Source organism: Vespula pensylvanica, chromosome 2 (genome assembly GCF_014466175.1).
Source record: "Vespula pensylvanica isolate Volc-1 chromosome 2, ASM1446617v1, whole genome shotgun sequence".
Classification (NCBI taxonomy): domain Eukaryota; kingdom Metazoa; phylum Arthropoda; class Insecta; order Hymenoptera; family Vespidae; genus Vespula; species Vespula pensylvanica.
Window position 1 is genome coordinate 421,513 of NC_057686.1, and position 17,575 is coordinate 439,087.

Below are 17,575 nucleotides of genomic sequence, written 5' to 3' on the forward strand. Positions count from 1 at the left end.
GGGGGGTAACCTCCGACGTTGCGCATTCTATTTGAAATTCTAAACAAGTATTATAGATTTTCCGTAGAGTAGATCCTTCATTTTTCGTTTTTTTTATTCATTTATTTATCCTTTCTTTTTTTTTTTAATCTTTTTGCTCGAAAAAAAGAAAATAATATCTCTATAGATTTTGTTTATTTCGCTTCCGGTAGATTCGTAGCAAGTACTCTAAATCCGTTATGATCGGCGACGTAATGAACTTGTTGTAAAATACCATTGGGATCTATGTAACTGTAAGCACCCCTCGTAGTGCCGTCCAAAGATCTCGACTCCGTTTTTGCACTGGAATCGCCTGTGTAACTGTAATCGTATTGACCCAAGGAATCCTGAGTATGATGAAGCGAGCTGTGAAGTAACCTGTACGGTAAAACAGGGAACACGTACGGGGCAGGCAATGCCACGGTCCTATGAACGTTTGGCATTTGTAGAAATTTTCCAAGCTGCAGAGCATTCGGATTATCCGATTCGGATTGTCCGTCGTCCTTCGCCGAGCTGTCCCGAACGTTCAATGAGCTTGGAGACGCTTGAGAGAGCGTTGGGTCCGGCTTTGGAACTTGAATGTTGTCAGCTTCCGCTTGAGACAGTAGGAATGGATTTTTCGTGCTCTGTACGGACACAGACGTGCATCGATAAATAAATTTAATTCTCTTTCTGCGATCGTCTATCGAAATAAGCGAAGCTTTTTCTACCTCGCGACGTTTCCATTCGATGAATGTTAAATACTCGAAGAATATTTATGTTCTTTATAAAACACGTTCGATAAAGTACTTCGATTCTATTCGTAGCGAAACAGTTTGAGAAACACTGAGTACGGTGAGCCGTATTTTACCTGAATTTCTCGTTCTACGATCTTGCTCTCGGTCGGTTGTAACTGTGCGTAACTGACATACGGTGGTAAGATCTTATAGGATAGAATATTCTGATCGTTCCAGTCCGCTCGATCGGCCAGCTGCGATTTCTGCAATTCCTCCAGGTGATTTCGCTTGGCCGCGGCCACTTCCGGGGTGTCTTCGATCTGATCATGCTCGTCCTTGGGCGCTTGAGGAAGATTACTCGCGCTGACTCTAAAGCCATTTTGATCGTCCGCGGTGTACAAGACGGTTTGTAGAATTCCGTTGGCGTCTACGTAGGAATAACCTTAAGAAAGGAGAAACGATATTGTACGATATTTTATCGATTAAAATAATCAACCGTCTTCTTCTTTTTTTCTTTCTTTTTCTAATGTCAGTTACAGGTCGATCGTGCGCGCACGAATCGACATCTCTCGCATAGGTGTTCGTTGCGCCATCGTCGATGACGAATAATCGTCGTCGACGAACGCGTAGGTAGTCTCTCGTCACGCTTTCGAATAAGAATGCATTCCTTTTACGGATCGATTATTCACCTACTACCATCCGGTGACAATTTTTTTTCTCTTCTTTCGACATAATTACCTACATCGACGAAGTCAAGGATGAATATAATATTTACCTTCGCGCCTTTATCGATCGTTATACACGCGAATAACGCGCGCAAAAAGGATTCTACGATTCGGCAGGTACGCCCTACGTACGACTTACCACCCTGAGTGACTCCATTCAGACTAGACTCCGTCTTAGCGTGATGCGGTCCCGTGAACGAGTATCGATAGGATCCCGATCCATCTTGCACGTGATATTGTCGTAACGGCGAGATGCTTCCTATGGGACTGAGCCAAACGTTTGCTATCGGACTGCTTAAGGAGGAACCGAGTAATACGCTGAACAGGATCGTCTGAAAAGCATAAAGATGAGATCGGCTTAATCGATTAAGTGTTAATTGTCACGAAAACGAAGAAACTCTTTCCCCTCGTTGGTTACGCGCTTTTATCAACGTCGGATCGACGTACGAGCGATGAAAAGGAGCTAACGAGGAAGTTTAAGCACGTGTCGCGTTAAAAACCGACTAACTCGAGAGTAACGAGAAATTACACTATGCGAGGAGAGAAACTAAAGATACGAGTTCGATCGAAGCCAGATAAGTATCCGGTAGAGAACAATGAAGGAGAGAAAGAGGCAGTCGGGAAGCTTTTAGAAAAGGGCACGTACGAAAATTACAAAAGGAGAGCGGTAGCTATACGGTACGAGACCTTCCGAGTTTCGGAAACTTCGTCGGGTTGATTTTCGCGGAACAATTAAGACGGCTTCTCTCTTACCGGCGTTGCAAACAACTTCTACGAAAGCTAGCTAACTCGGTTCCGAATCGAACGGGCTCGTCTTTCCCCGGCTTTAATTCGATCGATCGACAGATCGGTCGATATGCAAGGATAATTCGATTTCCCTTCCGTAGACGGGAAAGAGTACTTTCGACGAGCAAGCGTACGAGTTACAGCGAAATACGGAATATAGATTTTTGTTCTTTCCCCTTAAATTTCAAGACTAGTATTTGCGGTCGTGCTGTTTCTTTTTTTTTTTTCGTTTCGTTTTGTTTTTTTTTTCTATGCTTATCACTCACGCTTATCATGATGGAGTCGTTACTTTTTTTTCCCCCTCGTTATTATTTACTTCCCCTGTCACTTCTTATTCCTCTTTTTCACGTGTCCGCGTAGAATATAATACCCCGCGGGCTCAGCTAACGTATATGAGAGTGTGAGCTCTCGGTTCCATCCTCTTATATAGGAGGATCCCCAGGTGAATCTCTCTCTCCGTCTCTGGTTGCACTGCCTGCAGCAGCACGAGCCACTCGCGATGCCCCACCAGGATGACGTGTACCCGGGCCCTATGAGGGCCCTATGAGGAGGGCCTATACGTTTCTCCCCTCAGGGCCGCCCAAGGCCACAAATCAGCCAGAGTTCGATTTCCAGGCAGATAAATCAATGTTTATAGGTCTACCTATATCGCGGGACGTTGATCCTTCGAGAAACGAATCTCTTTTTCGATCTTTCGGATATCCGTGTTGGATCGAAAGTAATAACGATTCAAAATGGAAAATGATTCAATATCGGATCGACAAGCATGGACCGAATATTATAATGATTTCAATTAATCTACTCGATTCGTTGATCGAGCGAATTCTTTTCGTCTTTACGCGATATCGATACAAGGACCGTGAAAAACGTTTATAAAAGAAGATAGAAAAGAACTGTAATAGATATCGAAATAGCATAGGAGAGGGAAAAACATTTTTAGAACGAAAAGCCTAGCGGCATGAAAATGTCGTGGGGTATTAAATCAGATCCCCTCCTTGCCCTCCCATACGCGTATCCCGTTTCATAGAAGGACAGGGAGAATATCCCGCACGTAGAAAATATTTCCATATCGCGTTGCGTAAATTAGAGGAGGTCGGGTTTTCTCTTTTTATTGTTAGTACTGGTACGGCACTTAATCCTACGATGTTAAAGCGAGAGGAGCGAGGGGGTTGGTAGAGAATGTAACGAGTTCATCAATTCCATTGGAATTACTCATGTACACGTGTAGTTGTAACTGCAACCACGCCGCGAGTTAAATTTCTTTTCTTTAGAGTTTTTAACGAGCGCGTAGGCGAGAGATCGCGTTGGTTTTGACATTGGCACTTAAACGCGACTCCCGTGTCAAGTGATTCTCTTTTCTCGCAAAGGATACGGCTCGTTTATCGGTTTTCCGATAGCCTCCTAGCAGTTCCATTCCGTTCCGGTTACGTTTTCTATACGTTCCGAATGGAAAAGAAAAATTCTGATGTAATGGATATAACGAATGACGCGTAATGAACCTCGGTTTGCGCTTATTAAAATAAAAAAAGCAAATATCTGCGATTCCAAGTGGAAGATATTTCGAGGTAGGTGGACCTGGCGTGCGGGAACCTGTAGGGAGGACATTAGAAGGGCTCTCGACGTCTTCTTTATCGTCGATGCCGAGGCGAATACTCTCTTCCATCCTCGTAAAATCTTTTTCTTCTTCTTCTTCTTCTTCTTCTTCTTCTTCTTCTTCTTTCTTGTTGCTTAGCCGGTGTGTATGATTCGTGTACAGAGCGAACGAGCGAGCGAGCGAGCGAGAGCACGTCCGCGTTCGCGGGATCCTTTAATGTCTTTTTCTCTCGGCGATATATAGACGTATCTTGGTGCGTTCACGCACACGCGAAAAAGACACGCGCATCGTGGATGTCGAGGCGGCACGAAAGATCATCCGTTCGGTCCATCGGATGGACCAGGCGAATCGGTACCGAGTCGGACGTAACCCGAAGAAAAATTGGCGGCTCGCAAAATTACGGTGCTGCCTCGTTAAAGTGTTACATAAATAATACACCGTGACGCTATAATTTATGAAAATGCTCGCACGAAATCTCTCGAGCCCTTCCGCGGACCCTTCGCGTGCCTACGCGCGAAACGTCGCTGTAAATCTACTTGCGCGAGTACGACCAATGGAATTCGATCGATATTTATACTTTTTGTCTTTTCTTCTATTTTTCCTTCTTCTCTAGCAACATGTCGTAAAAAATCAAAAAAAAAAGAAACAAATGAAGAAAAAGCTATCGCATTGCACGAAACTTTTAATTGCCTATGATCTTAATTATAACGTATAGATAATTCAATTATTTTCTTTCTCGTTGGGATCGACTCGAGGAGGTTAAATCTTTCATCGATCGGGTAATCGAACGGCACGATAAATCGTGAACGAGCAGGAACGATCGAAACGAGTTTGAGAGAATTTATCGAGAATTCGGTGCTCGAAGGCAAAACCTTTCTCCTTTTACGGAAACGTGAATTTTTCTTAAGCGTTATCGTGTTCGAGCGTGTTTGAAGGATCGTCGACCCTTTCGAACTACCCTTTCTCGATTCTCTTAACGTAAAAAAAAAAAAAAAGAACGATCGAACGCGAGACACGCGATTTCGTCGAAGTAAATTCGCCAGGGAAAGAATTTGAAATTATCGTAACGAACGACAATTTATTAACTAATTTAATTTTACCGTCGAAATCTAATATCTCTCTCTCTCTCTCTCTCTCTCTCTCTCTCTCTCTCTCTGTTTCATGCGGGCTCGGTGTATCATTCTCCTCCTCGTCCTCCCACCAAAATGAAAACTTGTCCCTATATTACACGCGTAGGTACTATACTCGTAGTGGTATTTATTACTACGTACGTACGATTAATCGAACGAAATTACAGAGAGCGTTATTCGAAAGATGGCTACACGTGCGCGTAATTGCGAAGGAAGAAAGGAAGGAAGGAAGGAAGGAAGGAAAGAAGAAGGGGGGTCCGATAAATAATATGCTAATTAGCCGGCCCGATCCAAAGACGTTCTCATCCAAGTGACTCGCGATAAACAGCGTGAATCCACGCTGTGTAGTTTTCTACCTTCCTTCCTTCCTTCCTTCCTTCCTTCCTTTCTTTCTTTCTTTCTTTCTTTCTTTCTTTCTTCCTTCCTCCCTTAGGAAGGCCTCGAACGCGATCGTGAATCACGATTGTTCCGCGAGAGCGTGTACTACAAGGAAGAACTAACATCCGATCGAAGATTACACCGGCTAACTAACGATTCCATTTGCTGATTGCTCGAGAAACTTGCAACGAATGCCTTCGGGAGCTTAACGCGAGCTTTGCAAACCCTTTTCGAAACGGTCGTGCCTATTTCGACTACTTCGACTACTACGAGACGATGACGGCGACGTACGGACTAATTAATTAAGATCAATCGAAACTTCGATAAGAAGTTCTTGTCCCTTCACTCTCTCTCTCTCTCTCTCTCTTTCTCTTTCTTTGTTTTTTCTTTTTTCTCCTTTTTTTTCTCTTTTGAGAAAGTAACGTCACGCTAATGAGACGATTTTAAGTAACCGATTGAATAGACATTATCGGTTAAAATAGACATTATTTTCTTAGGAAATTGATATTCTTTTTAACGTATATATATATATATATATATATATATATATATATATAGCGTATTAATTCGCGCATTCCTACGCACGTACATTTTTAGAATATTTTATTCAGTCGACTGGACGAGTTATTCGGTTGGAAAAGGTACTATACGTGTATGATACTCGATAGCTTTTAGTTATCAAACTATTCTAGGATAACGATATAAAGAGGAAACAAAAGATCTAGATTATCTGAACATATCGATATCGGTATAGAATTTTCATAAAACGTTGCGCCGTATATACCTTGGTCAGGTTTTCTCCGTTAGGTGCATTTCTGACGTCAACGTAGTCAAAGTTTCGTATAAACTGTGCAAATTTGTGATCTCTATGCAAAGAGAAAGAGAGAGAGAGAGAGAGAGAGAGAGAGAGCAAGAGAAATAGCTAAAGAGGAAGAGGAAGAGAGAGAGAGAAAGGAGTTGGTAGTCTCGCACCAAGAACGTCGCGGGAATCATTATACTCGTCCTTATCTGCGTCGCATGCGCTAACGCATACGGAAAGTACTGGGTGTAACATATGCAGACCTTTTATCAGAAGGACGTTGGACGTTTCTATTATCGCGCGGGAGAATCGTCGTCGTTCCTTTCTACCTTCGTACGTCTAAGCCAAGTCTCCTCGTTTTATCTGGCATGACCGCATAAACAACGGTACTCGCGAGAAAAGAGAGAGAGAGAGAGAGAGACCGAACTACGTTACTTTGCACATCGTGAAATCATGAAAAGCTCTCTCCACTTCCGAAACTTTAGCATTTGATTATCGTATAATTTATTTCTATTCTATTATACATAAAATAATAATAGAATATGGAATATTTAAACGGAGAACCGTATCGCTTAAAATCCGCGAATAAAAGAACATTGTCCATTCGAAAATTACTTTTGTTTCTGCGAGATACTTTTATCTCGCTTTTAGATGATTAGAAGCGATCAAGGTTGATACAGGAGAGCGAATTACAGTCACCGTAGTCGGCATAATTTACCGATCCGCGGTGCAATCCGTGCTGGACTGTTTCACCGAGCCATCCGTTATGGACACCCACACGCCATAGTGCAAGCATATGCAACTTGCGCGAAAATAAGAAGGTTGAGGCCTTCCTTGGTGACTCGTGAAACGAGTATCCTCCGGTAAAAAGAGAAGGAAAGAGGGAGAGAGAGAGAGAGAGAGAGAGAGGGAGAGAGAAAGAACGAATGGTATGCCAGGTGGAGGCGAACTTTAGACGCGTATTAGGAGATATTCCACAGAGCTCTCGAAGCTCTACGCGCGTCTAATCTTAGCTTCCTTGGGTTCGACGACCCGATAGGACACTTGTCGCAACTGTCCGACTCGGAGATTAGATCGATCCGACAAAAGGTCTAAGGCTCGGGGAGTACGACGAGGAAATCGGATAAATCGATTCTTTACGAGCGTCCCTAAGAGAAATATGGCGAACAACGTACCGAGAAAAAGGGAGAACGATATTATTCGACTTCGATATCCATTTTCTTCGATTATTATCACTACGCGTAAATTCGTTCCCTCGTATATTTACATAGTATAACGATTATTTACGAGCAATACAATATTATTATTTTGTAAACTTATTTACGCGTTAGACTAGAAATTACGAGAGGAGGAATAATTCAATGCTATGATATTTCCTAATTATCAGGAACAAACGAGAAAGGAGAAAAAAGAAGAAAAAAAGAGAAACGAAAAGAGAAATGAAAAAGATATCGGGGAGAAAAATGTGGGCATTATAGCGAAACAAAGCGAAGGTCGACCACGTTCGAAGTTTCGAGGCCATGAAATCTTGGCTCTCCACCTGCTGCCAGATACGAACACGCCTTTGCCTTCTTCCTTTACACGCATCTTCCGCGTATTATCGAGAGAGAATAAGGAGACCGCACGTAACTTCATTTAAATTCTGTAAAGTCGTTTCCGATCCGACGTAGCGGAGAAAGAGTGAGAGACAGGAGCGAGAACGACTCGTCAAATTAAGATCGAGGTCGGCGACTGTCGCAAGACATTTCCGACATTTCAGGTTCCCCGAGCAATCGAGACGGCTGTTTATAGGACGGATACGATTGATTATAAGCGGTCGTCTCTGGGAATTAGACGTCCTCGAAGCCGGATTAAATTTTTCATAGCGATATATTCGATCGCCGTGTAAAAGAATGTTAAGTCGAATATTAATGAGAACCGAAGTGATTTTATTTGTCGAGCGATCGTGAAGCTTTAACAATGATTCGATGACATCGACGTATGTTAAATAATACATATGTACGTATGTGTGCATATACGTACGTACGTAGTTAGTAGAAACATAAATGACAGGCGTTAGAGGGAGGAGCGAGGTATCGATCGATCGAAACTCTCGGACCCTCCAGCCACCCTCCTCCCAAGCCCTCCCACGCACCCCGCGACGTTGCGACGATCCTAGAAAAGCGCTTCGATCGATAAAATAAATAGAAAGTGATTCCAAAAGAGCAGAAGAAACGAAAAGACGTCGTAACGCTTAAGAGCGTCGCGATTTACGAGGTGCCTTTTGCTTCGTCCTGACTCTTTTCTTTATTAATATCGTCTCGTAAGTTCTCCGGATCGTCGGCGCTTTCGATTCGTTGATTCGAACGAATCTGCGAACGATATTGCGACGATCTCGCGATAGGGATCGCGTGGAAAAGCTTGGGCAACTCGTAGACGCTTGGAATCTCGTGCTTGTCACTTCGGTGAATCTGCGTGGCGCTTTGAGAGGAAACGGCCGTGAGAAGGGAAGGTCGATGCTCCAGGATCGCGACCGGCTCGGAAACGAGCGGACGAACTTCTGCGAGTACCGGCGTTTCGATCTTGACGGCGTCCTTGCGTTGCTCCTTTCCCTCCAACCCGAGATTTCTATGGATCTGTATACGATTCCGATGATAATCGTTGCCGGTTAACAGGGCTATCGGTTTTTCGGATATAATCAACGGAGTTTTGATAACCTCGATCGCCTCCGATACGAGAGGATCGATTGAAAGAGCTAAAACGGGAGCAGCAGCCTCGACGACGACCGCATTGGCAATCGGATCGACACCTTCGGTACGAACGTTCTGATGAATCCTAACTTGACTCTGACGAGACGTTGCCGTTGGTGCCGATCCTGGAAGTAGAAAAGTTGCCAACGCTCCGTAGGGTTTATCGATGGGATAATCCTCTTGTTGGTTGCTCCTCGAATCCTCTTCTCGATGCTCTCTCCTCGTCTCTTCCGTTAAGCTGCGCTTTCGACGAGCAGCCGAAGATCCGTCCGACGACGTGGCTCTGGCCTGTTCCTCGAAGAGCGTCCTCTTAGCTAAAAGAATCTCAGCCGTTTCTACGGGCAGATCGCTATCCGTCGGTAGATTCGTCGCCGCAACCCGGAAGCCACCCTCGTCGGCGACGTAGAAAACCGACTGCAAGATACCGTGAGCGTCGACGTAGCTGTAAGATCCCCTCGTGACTCCATCGGGACCTTTGACTTCCTCCTTTGCCGAGGGTCCACCGGAGTAACTGTACGCGTGCTCTCCGGTTCTCGTGTCCTGAGACTGATGGTACACCGGAAGTGGATCCGCCAGATAGGCGTACGGCACTAGAGTCAACTGCGAGCACGAGGCCGAGCTCAGAATCGCCAGAAGTATTATCTGAAAATGTATTCCCCTTTCATTTATTTTCTTCGATCTCGTAAACGCTGGAATAATGGACGATAGTCGATAAGCCTTTCTTAAGTTTATCTAGAAACATCCTGTTTATTTCGATAATACGTTTGAGAGCTTTTAAAAAACATTGCTTCGATTCACTCGGCGAGGGCTTAAGTATGGATTTATCTCTCTCTCTCTCTCTCTCTCTCTCTTTCTCTTTCTCTACAACACCGATTGCGAATGAGAACAGATTTATTTGCTCGCCCGGTGGATTCTTCTCTTTTCTCGAAAAAAGTAGAAAGTTCTGGAGTGTCGTCGAGTCGTGCTCAGCTTTTTAGAATTCCTTTCGTGGAGAGGTCCAAGAGACACTTTCGGATTCAAGCTGGGTAGGTTGTCCAAAGAGAGAAAAAGAGAGAGAGAGAGAGAGAGAGAGAGAGAGAGAGAGAGAGAGGCGAATTTTAGGTCCGAGCGTTGACAGTACCAAGGGGGCTACTCTTTCCCTTGAACGCATGCCGCTTGGGGTGAGTTTATACTTGCATGAGTCTCCAGAGATTCAGCTCTCTTTACGACCCAATAAGACCCGTATAAATGTTCTCGGACCGAGAAAAAGATAGAGAGAAAGAAAAAAAGAGGAAAAAATCGAGAAACGATCTTCTTACAAATCGAATGCGATTCGATAACGATCCATAAAGAGATCCCTTTTAATGATCGATAAAAAACTTTTAAAAAACACACGGTCCGATGAAACTTTGTATATATCTCGTACATCATTATTCCTTCGCTCGATCTATTAATCCCATAGGAGGAAAACGTCGAGAGAGACGAAACATTCTGTGAATTTGAGAGAAATTAGAAGGGGGAACAAGATAGATAGATAGATAGATATATAGGATAGATAGATGGATGGATGGATGGATGGAGAAAGAGAGAGAGAGAGAGAGAGAGAGAGAGGGATGGACGTAATCAGCGGTCGAAGTTTCACGATCCCCGTGTACTCATATTTACACATTGCGGATGGCCGCACTCGTGATTGGAATAGCCGATGTTCGGTCGTCTGGATTTTGCGACGATTTACAGTTTATCCCCGTCGTATTTACTTGGTCATATATGTAGACTCATAGTTGAAATACGACGATATTTATATACGACGAATGTTACCTAGACTTTCCTAATTGCTAAAATATAGTTTCGCTTAATTAGAAGCTGTTGATTTATGATACCAAAGTCTCGACGGAAATTTTGAAAAAAGCAAAAGCAGTCGGAGAAATTTTCGAATACTTGTTTGAAATTGAATAACTTTTCTTAAAGTAACGCAAGTCAAGTTTGAAACTAATTTAGGATCGTTCCAAGTTCCGAGAAGAAAGTCAGAGGAAAGATCAAAAGACTCACCATTGGCTGCATCGTGTAACAAACTCGACTTCTCTTCCAACCTCCTTCTTCGAAGGACTGTTCGGATTATGCACCTTGCTTTCGATCTCGATTTGACTTATATACGTTGCCGAGACAAGAAGAAGTCGAGTACGATGACTTCGAACCAGGAACCAGGGGTATTCTCAGTCGAAGGACGAGCAAACGAGATCCGTTCACCGAATTCTTCCTTCTCGGTATCCCTCCATCCGGGATCGAAGATTCTGTCTCTTTCTCGCCTTCTCTCTCTCTCTCTCTCTCTCTCTCTCTCTTATTCTCTCGCGAGACTGGCGTATAGATTTTCTTTGTCGTCTTTTGCCGGCAGTCAAACAGAGAAATAAGACGAAGACGAAGACGAAGAAGAATCAAGCTAAAAGCAAAAACAAGAATATTCCTACTAATAGTAGCTATATACGCTCGATACTAAATTAATGTTATCGCGTTAACTTGTACCTATATTCCCTCTCGAAATAGCAACCAGCAATAATGACGATTAAAATGACGATAAAGGGAGCCTAATGAAGGTATTACGAAGTTATAATTACGCTTCGGATCGATAATAGTTAAACGGAGCCACGCGAGTTATCCTATTATATAATTTATCACATCCTTCCGAAACTTTCTATTAAGAGTTAACATAGATATTACTTATCTTCACGAGATCGTTCGTTTAATTGATATTAACGTTTAACGTTACCAAAAATTTTCTTCGTCGTGTTTCACGATATCTCCTTTTTCTATTTCTTTTTCTTCTTTTTTGCTTTACGAGATAATCATTACTCGGCTTTAAAGCGCTCGGCTATCGTGTTAAACCGCAAACGAAGTAAAAGAAGGACAAAGTCTGATCTCTTTCTCGAGTTCCTTTACTCTACCAGCTTTCCCGAGGTCGTTCGGTATGACTTTTGTTAACGACGAGTATATGGGACTTTTTATTTTATTTTCTTCGTTGTAAAGCTGCACGTAGGTAAGTACTTACATACTTACATTCGTCTACCTTTCATGGGCCACCAACGGTGCCATTAGCGTCTCCAAAAGTTGCTATACGTACGTAAATATAAAATGCAAATGCGAATGAGAGGTCGAGAATCTCGTCGAACGAATTAAACCTCGAGCGAAACAACTCTTCTCTATCCGTTCGTCTTTCTTTTCTTTTCCATTTTTTTTTTTTTTTTTTTTTTTTTTTTTTTAAAGAAATAGGTATGTAATTTGAACGAACCGAAGAATGTGGCTGATAGCTGAGTACATTTTCGAGTGTAAAAATGATCAAAGTTGAGATCGAGAGGTTGTCGAAGGCAAAGAAGCGACAGGACCGATCGAGAAAGAAGAAAATAATTCGTTTGTCCTTGACAGAAGTACGTACATATTGTACGTGATCGCGTAAATTGAAATCGTTTAGCTACCAGGAGCTTCTTTTCTCTTCTTTGCTTCTCTCTTTTCCCCATACCAAACAAGCGCAGACGGACGAGTATCTTTCGCCCTAACCGTAATAAAATCACGCGACCCTCGTCCTTGGCGTTATTCACCGTACCTGACCCGGACATAACGCTCGTACTTCGCGATGCAAGGTACTTACTTACTAGCAAAGCATATAATGCCGATCCGTGTAAAGTACGCGTGGAGGCGTGACCAATCTTCTGGAGAATTAAAGCCGAATTGATATTTATCTCTAGCCGAATGAACGTTTACCTATGAGATTCTTGTATCTTCGTTTTCGAAACTACACGTATAGATAGTTGGATATTCCTTTCTCGAAAGCAAGTACGACGTTGGTTTTTATGAGGGCGTTTAATGATTCCGTCGAAGGTCATCGAACTCGTAAAAAAGAAAATCCAAGAGTTCGTTTAGCGAGCGTGCTAGTGGATTCGATCCTTTAAAGGGTATCTTTACAGGGTCATTCGTCGTTGGAAAAGCTCGTGAACGCGAGCAGGAGTGTGTAGGTGGAGACAATCGGCCGTGTATCTCGTTCATACTCTTTCTTTCTCTCTCCCTTCCTCCCTCTTGCGAGAAGGAGCAGCGGCGAATCCGAAGCCATCTCACGGATGTCTATTTGTTTTCGCGCTACCAACGACTGGACAACGCGTACGTGGGAAGGGCTCGTGAGAGATGGCTCGTAGGCGAGGATAGCCGAGTCAAAAGCGTGGATAATCGGAGAATAGAATAACGTCGACGCTTTGAAAAAGAGGGTGTGGATATAAGAAAGATTAAAGAACTGCTAGGCGTGAATTAATGATAATGCCCTTAGGAACAAGACCGACCTATTGTTAGTTCAAGGTAATCCTATACCTAGCACCTTGGAAGAAAACGATCAATTATTATCTCCACAATTTTTGTCATCTCCGAAATTTTTTCAAATCGATATCGAGAACGAAAAGTCTTTAAAAAAAGGCTCTTTTCGTTCAAGGACACAGCGTTCTCCCTTATCCGTAGGATCCGAGAACGTAAGAAAGTCCATCCTGGTAGAAAGATCCAAGGACGGTAAAATGATTCGATTTAAAAATCGCGAAGAGCTCTCGCGGAGCACACCCACGTCCGCACCGTAGATCCGGTCACATATTTGTGGAGGTCGCCTTATGTCGTAAACAACGCGAACGTAATGCCGTCCAGTCGAGAGACCACACCCGGCGTACATACGAGCACATAAACACCGAAGAACCCTATCGTAACTGGTCGTTTTAGCGTTCGAGCTCGGCTTCGCATCGCTCGTCTTTCTTATATTTGAAACAGCGGGGTGGAAATGAAACAGGTACGTGAAAAATGATTATGAGAGAGAAAGAGAAAGAGAGCGAGGGATAATTACATCTATTTTCTCTCTTTTTTTTTTTTTTTCGATCAGTTAATTTATACACATGTACAGTTTTGATTGCTTTTTCTTTCTTTTTCATCGACTTCGTTGATTCATTGCTTTTTTATTGAATCGAGGAATACCAGACACTTTTATTATTATCCGTATAGTAAGCTTCATTCTTCAGGATCGACCATTATCGTGAGAATGTCCCTTTGCCTGACGACCGTCAGTTTTAGTGGACCGGAACTTTCTAACGCTTTGTATATATTCACAGCGGCTAATACGGGCACTTCGTTGACGTGCGTAATTATATCTCCCGCTTGCAAGCCACCACTATATCGATAAAAACAAAAAAAGAAAAAAAAAAGAAAAGAAAAAATAAAAGGAACGTACAAACGTTAAGGATAATGAGCAGCGATGAACAACAGTACATCGTGTTTTAATACTCACCAGTAAGCGGGAGAATCGACGATTACTCTCCAAACGAATACTCCGTGTTTGATCATCTCTAAGGCGGAGCCTCTTTTGTTTTGTAATTCGAAGAGAATATCAGGAGTAATAGTTAACATCGTTATACCCATGTATCTCCTTCTATGCGTTTCCATCGGTTCGGGAATTTTACCTTTAATGGAACGTTATTGTAATGGGAGCGGAAGGTTACATCGTTACAATCAAACGATTAAAGGTTACCTTTGTTTTTTCTACGTATTTCTGCTTTCCGCAAAAACTCTTTCGCATAATCTATAGGTATAGCGAAAGAAATACCCGCTGTAACTTTCATGGCATTTATACCGATCGCTTCGCCGTTTAAATTCACTAATGGTCCTCCAGAATTTCCAAACTAGAAATAAACGTAGCCTCCTATTACAAGAATATCGAGTATTGAATTGTTTTCTTCGTTTCATCGTAACTAACGGTAATCGCAGCATCGGTCTGAATATACGTCAGATTCTTCTTGTCAAGACCAAGTTCTTCGCTTGGTCTATTCGTACTGCTCACTATTCCGCTAGTTATCGTGTTACTTAACGAGAGAGGCGAACCAATAGCGATTACAAATTCTCCTGGCCTAATGTCGGACGAATTTCCCAATTTCATTACCGGCAAATTTGTCTGTAAATACAAACGCATCAAATCTATATTTATGCGATGTATATGCGAAAGCAATTACCTCCATTTCCGACAAGTAGGCATTTCTAATAAGACGGATCAATTATTCTCACAAATACTATATATACAAATATAAAGTTTGTCCAGAGATTTTACCTTATTAATTCTTACAGTCGCCAGATCGCTTTGCATGTCGACGTCCTCTATCAGGCCGGTATATACAGTTCCATCGTGTAGACGAACCTAGAAAGAATACATTTCCACAGAAGTAAGACAGAAGTATTCTCAAAAGGTATTCTTTAGCGGTAATATAACGTAACATTGTATCTACCTTCACGGTGGTACCACGTTTCTTAATCACGACATGAGCGTTGGTTAATATCAAACCGTCGGAGCCAACAATAAATCCACAGCCGTTACTAGCTGTGATAGGTCTCCCTGTGAACATATCTAATCTATTTTTAAATTAATTATTACAAAAGGTTTTAACGAAATATATCAGTCAACAGGATCGTATATAAAAAGAACAATTATGTAAAGGACGATGAACGACGAACGTGTGACATTTACTTACTTTTTTTCATCTTTGATCTCTATGTACACCACCGAAGGTGCTGATATTGCCACTACGTCCGCTATAAAATTATATTTCTCTCTGTAATCCACAAGACTCGGTGTAAAGATTGTCAGAGACTTGACGACAGGCATCCCAAAGGTGAAATCCCTGAATCGTTCGTAGAAATCATTTCTTTTTTTGTACAAGAAATAACCGATCCCCGAAATGACTAACGTATAGGTTAAAAAATGTTTTCCACTTCTGCCATAAATTCTGTTATCTCGTTGACACAAATGTTTACTTCTTACTTGATCCGCTTTAATGGAAACGACAGATCGTATGTGCGACAAGTAATCTTTTTTAAAAATACTAAAATATACGCGTAACAAGAGAACGGTCATTTTTAAATTTATTCAAAATTCAAGCAGTTCGGCATCTTTCGCTCGAAGCACACGCGACTTCAGCGACAGATGTGGACAAGATACGAACTAAAAGCTCAATAGAGAAAAACTGTTTTCGCCATGAATACTCTATCGGGTCGGTACATAAGCTTTCGTATAGATCATAAAGCGCCACGAAAATTTTTCTTTCCGATTAAAGTTATTCGTACGCAGCTAAAACTTATTTAAGCAGTCATTGCATTATTTGCGATCGAATGCACGTCATGAAAAAAATGATAGACATTACGAATATCCAAGAGTTGCAAAGATACATCCATGTATAATTAGTTTTTCTACGGATTACGACGCGAGGTATGTTTCTTATATCGAATGATACTTCGACGAATTCTGATGATCAAAATACCGGATTGAAAAATATTCTTAAATGCATCGAAATATTCAAAGTCGAAATAATTATAAACGCGTATGAGAAACAAGTAAGACTCTAATAAATAAATGCACTTACTATAAATCAAAATTTAATGAACCATTGACGAGTAAATCTTTGAAGAAAAGTTGCTCGCTCAATGCACTTTTACAAATTAATTACAACCGATCGCTCGTACCGACCTTCATCCTCCTTCGTCGGACCTTTCATCCTCGACGTGATTGAGTTGATCAGGGGGATTTAAAAATTTATTTGCTACTTAAAAAGTTCTGCGATGGTTATCGGAAGATTCGTTCGACGATGTAGGTTGAAAATTGAGAAAAGTTGATCCGTAAAAAAGTTCTTCCTTTCCGAACGATAAAATAGAAATCGTTGAATCTTCTATAGATAAGTTATCGATAGTACGTAAAGTTTAGGAAAACTGCATTATCGACGAGGAAACATTTTAAACGAAGCATGGATTTAAGCGTAATCGTTTCTATGCAGGACCGTATCGACGATACCAGAAGATGTCAGCGCTGTATCTTTTTTAACTTTGCTCGAAGAATTTAACGGACATCGTTTAACTGACGTCGTGGAGCGTGATCGCAGGAAATAAAAAAGAAAGCGAGATGGTTGATAATACATGACGAGGTAAGTAATCGTCGAATAATTAGTAAGACGACGTTACCTTAATCGATATACCATCGCGAGATTTCTTCGTCGCGATCTCAAGTTCGGCATCTTCCTAACCCCACAACTCGGAGGACCTTTCTTTGCGAATTATATAAGGTAGAATGAAATCGAATGAGATTCGCGAGAGGGATCTATCGGGTCTCGTTGGTTATTGGTCAAAAACCGTAGATTATTTTTTCCGTCAGGAGGTCTTTCCATTTAACGGAAGTCTCGTGATAAAATAGCTTGACGTATATAGACCAGAGACGACGGTCGAATTACGTCGCACGGATAATCCGGGTGAAACGCTTACCTCTCTTCGGGCAAAAGTGCGAGGGGTTTACGACAGAGGAAGAGAGAAAGAGAGAGAGAGAGAGAGAGAAAGAGGGAGAATAGGGAGAGAGAGAGAGAGAGAGAGAGAGAGAGAGAGAGAGAGAGAGAGAGAGGGAGGAACGCTTAATTGGCCCCGGGTAATTATTTTATTAAGTGAGAAGATGGCGGATGGAATGCTAAGAGAGAGAGGAGTACGTTGGTGCGGTCTGCCGGTATGGAAGAGAGGGCGTGTTGCTGCTTCGCGGTGGAAGGGAAACCAAGAGAGGTAGAGTCGGTGGGAGTTGGAGTGAGACCGAAGGTTTTGTAGTGGGGAAAGAGAGGGTGGTGCGGCGGCAGGTGACGGTGTGGAGAGCGTTTAAATACCTACGTACCACAGAGACGGGAATACCGC

At 42.3% G+C, this 17,575-nt stretch overlaps 2 protein-coding genes across 2 annotated transcripts; both read right to left on the bottom strand.

The window, feature by feature from the left end:
* Window positions 1-127: 127 nt before the first annotated feature.
* Window positions 128-11,055, bottom strand: LOC122627242. Its single transcript, XM_043808246.1, has 6 exons — window positions 10,904-11,055; window positions 8,400-9,517; window positions 6,132-6,162; window positions 1,599-1,791; window positions 869-1,176; window positions 128-644 (listed from the first exon to the last, which is right to left on the bottom strand). The coding sequence occupies exons 1-6, from the start codon at window positions 10,913-10,915 to the stop codon at window positions 174-176; spliced, it is 2,133 nt and encodes a 710-aa protein (XP_043664181.1). The 5' UTR covers window positions 10,916-11,055; the 3' UTR covers window positions 128-173.
* A 2,648-nt stretch (window positions 11,056-13,703) lies between these two features.
* LOC122637894 (serine protease HTRA2, mitochondrial) lies at window positions 13,704-15,839 on the bottom strand. Its single transcript, XM_043830408.1, has 7 exons — window positions 15,388-15,839; window positions 15,145-15,268; window positions 14,970-15,056; window positions 14,622-14,816; window positions 14,397-14,547; window positions 14,157-14,328; window positions 13,704-14,039 (listed from the first exon to the last, which is right to left on the bottom strand). The coding sequence occupies exons 1-7, from the start codon at window positions 15,768-15,770 to the stop codon at window positions 13,880-13,882; spliced, it is 1,272 nt and encodes a 423-aa protein (XP_043686343.1). The 5' UTR covers window positions 15,771-15,839; the 3' UTR covers window positions 13,704-13,879.
* Window positions 15,840-17,575: the final 1,736 nt, after the last annotated feature.